At 66.1% G+C, this 3,012-nt stretch overlaps 1 protein-coding gene across 1 annotated transcript; it reads right to left on the reverse strand.

The window, feature by feature from the left end:
• Positions 1–1,135: 1,135 nt before the first annotated feature.
• On the reverse strand, positions 1,136–2,157 carry EMC4 (ER membrane protein complex subunit 4). Its single transcript, XM_027879142.1, has 3 exons — positions 1,984–2,157; positions 1,350–1,510; positions 1,136–1,210 (listed from the first exon to the last, which is right to left on the reverse strand). Exons 1-3 carry the CDS (start codon positions 2,093–2,095, stop codon positions 1,175–1,177), a joined length of 309 nt encoding a protein of 102 aa, XP_027734943.1. The 5' UTR covers positions 2,096–2,157; the 3' UTR covers positions 1,136–1,174.
• Between the last annotated feature and the right edge of the window lie 855 nt (positions 2,158–3,012).

Raw genomic sequence — 3,012 nt, forward strand, 5'->3', positions numbered from 1 at the left:
AACAGGGACAGGAGGAGAGGGAACGGCCTCCAGCTGTGCCAGGGGAGGGGCAGGTGGGACATCAGCAGGAATTTCTGCCTGGAAAGGGTGGTCAGACCCTGGCAGGGGCTGCCCAGGGAGGTTTGGAGTGCCCAGCCCTGGAGGTGTCCCAGGCAGGCCTGGCCGTGGCACTCAGTGCTCTGGGCTGGGGGACAGGGTGGGCAGCAGGCACAGGGGGGACTCGATTGTGGGGGTCTTTTCACCCCAATTGACTCTGGGGAGGCAAGGGCAAAGGGGAAGGAGCCCCCACCCCACCTCAGGCCCCCAGCACAGCTGTGTCACTGCGGCAACTGGGATTTACTAGGATTGGACTCTGGGCCCTACAGAATTACCATGGAGTCCTGGATCATAGCCACAGCCCTGGAGAGGGCACTGGGCCATACTGGAAGGTCTGGACTCTATTGGGAGCATAGTGGAAGAAACGATTGCAAAAATGGGGGAAAATGCATGAAAAAAACAAGGGAAGGGGGGGAAAATGGGGCACAAAGGGGTAAGAAGCGGGAAGAAAACCAAGGAAATTGGGGAAAAGGCAGAGTAATGTGGTGAATTGGGGTAGAAAACAGCAGTGTGCTGCCCTGGCTCGCCCACCGCCATCCCAGTATGGATCCATATAGCACTAGTGCTCCCAGTAAAATTCCAGTCTGAGCCACAGTTTCTCCAGTAGGTCAGTATGGCTCCTACACTCCCACTGTGGAGCCAGCACTCCCAGCACAACACCAGCACGACCTACATTTATACCAAATTCCTGATATGATCCCCAGTGCTCCCTGTACAGAGCCAACCTCGGGCTGCGGTTCTCCCAGTATGATCCCAGTATGATCCCAGTATGGGCCACAAGGCCTCAAGAACACTTCCAGAGTTTCCAGTATGTCCCCAGACATGGGTCCTGGGACTCCAGGTACAGCTCCAGTGTACTCCCAGTACGGACACAAGGTTCCCAGGGCCCTCCAGCACAGACTTCAGAGCTGCCCCAGTGCCATCATGGTGCTCCCAGCACTGCCAGTACAGCCCCACAAACCCTTTTTGCTTTGCCCCATCCCAGCACCTCCTTGGGCACCTCAAACCCTCTGAATTCCCCCCAAAAACAACATCACCATCCTGCCATTGCCTTTATTGCTGGGTGGGCGTGGGGGGGTCACAGGATCAGGCCCCCCCCAGTGAACTCCATTCGCTGCCAAGAGAAGGGAGAGAGGAAAGGGGTGAGTGAGGGGACCCCTGGGGGGCCCAGGACCTCCTTCCCGGGGGGATCCCAGGACCCCTGCTGTCCCATAGGGACCCCCAGCCCCCCACCCCGGGGGACTCGTGCCCACCTGCGGGGGGGTGACGAAAGCCAGCCAGTCCGAGGGGCGGGTGGGCAGCAGCCCCATGGCCTGGCACTTATAGAGGGCCAGTGCCAGCCCCAGCCCGTTGCCCACCAGGAACACCAGCCCCTGCAGCGCCCGCCGGCTCGAGCTCTCCAGGGCCTTCAGGGCTGGGAGGACAGAGGGGGTCAGGGGCTGGTGACCTGGCATGGGGGTTATCGGGGGCTGTGAGGGGTGGGCAGCTGCTGGGGGGGTGGGTGGGACTGACATGGGGGTGACTGTGGGGGGGCCATGGGGACACCCAGGAGGCAGGGGGGCTGTAGGAGACACCTTGGGGGCGGGGGAGGACATCCAAGAGGCTGTGGGTGTCTGTGTGGACAGCCAGGGACAGACCTATGGGGGACACCTGGGGGGCTCTGGGGTTTGGGGACACCTGTGACTGTCAGTGTGAACCCTCAGGGGTCCGTGGTGTCTGTGTGGACTCCCAGGGATGTCTGTGCGGTGGTTCTGGGAAACCCCAGGGGCCAGAGGTGTCTGTGTGTGCCCCCCATGGTGTCCACGGGTGTCCATGGATGGCTGTGTGTCTGTGGGTGTCCGTGTGTCCTCCCAGGGCCCGTGGCCCCCCCATGGGGGCTGTACTCACTGGCAGACAGGGACATGAGGGCCTGGAGCGGGCGCCAGCCCATCATGCAGACCATCATGGCCGGGAAGATGGAGATGGTGTTCCCAGCCATGTACATGATGAACAGGTTCATGGGGATCTGCTTCAGCGGCGCCAGCGCCACGTCCCAGCAGCGCTGCAACGACACGGGGAGGACCCACGGTGACACCCCCTCGGGGTGCAGGGGGACACGGGGGACCAACCCCATGAGGTGTGGGGAGACCCAGGGCAGGGACCATCCCCCAGGGGGGACATGAGATTTGGGGCACCGAGAGAACCATCCCCACGGAGGGCCGGAGTGTGGGGGACACAGAGACCCCCTCCCACGGGGGAGCCGAGATAGAGGGGGAGCTGAGCCAGGGACCATCCCCCCCTGGGAAATCCGGGGCGGGGGGGACCAGGATGAGGGAGGGACCCGGCCAGAGACCACCCCCATGGGTCAGGGAGCATCCCCCGTGAGGGCCCCGGGGGGTGGGGACACAGAGGGGCCACCCCCTGGGGAGGGCGGGATTAGGGCCCCCCAGAGCTGGGCTGCCCCCAAAGAGGTCCCGAGGCCCCCCCGTCCCACCTTCTCCATGAGGATCTTGTCGCTCTCGTGGACGCCGCCCTCCCCCAGCTGCCGGTCGGCGAACCCGAGCGGGCCGCGGCCCTCGGCGGCGCCGCGGGGCCTGCGGGCACAGGCCGGGCTGAGCGGGGGTGCCGGCCCTCCGGCCTACCCTGAGCCCTCCCCGGCACCCCGGCCTCCGCCGAGCCCCCCGTCCCTCACCGGCCCCCGGCCTACCCTGAGCCCTCCCCGGCCCCCCCGGCCTACCCGGAGCCCTCCCCGGCCCCCCCGGCCTCCACCGCGCCCCCCGTCCTTCACCGCCCCCCCTCCCCGACCCTCACCGGCCCCCCGTCCTTCACCGGCACCCCGGCTTCCCCCGAGCCCCGCGCTGTGTCCCCCGTCCCTCACCGACCCCCCGCGCCCCCCGGTCCCTCACCGGCCGCCCGGGGCCGCCCCCAGGTCCAGGG

Source organism: Empidonax traillii, unplaced genomic scaffold (assembly GCF_003031625.1).
Source record: "Empidonax traillii isolate 1590-97213 ecotype Southwest subspecies unplaced genomic scaffold, ASM303162v1 scaffold51:size1492887, whole genome shotgun sequence".
Taxonomy (NCBI): domain Eukaryota; kingdom Metazoa; phylum Chordata; class Aves; order Passeriformes; family Tyrannidae; genus Empidonax; species Empidonax traillii.

Bases quoted from the DNA above. Each gene is read 5' to 3' on its own strand.
- EMC4 (XM_027879142.1), bottom strand. From the start codon at position 2,095: ATGAACCTGTTCATCATGTACATGGCTGGGAACACCATCTCCATCTTC. The intron at 1,511-1,983 runs GTGAGTACAGCC...CTGTCCTCCCAG, and splicing joins CCTCATGTCCCTGTCTGCCA to CCCTGAAGGCCCTGGAGAGC. The intron at 1,211-1,349 runs GTGGGCACGAGT...TTCTCTTGGCAG, and splicing joins CTTTCGTCACCCCCCCGCAG to CGAATGGAGTTCACTGGGGG.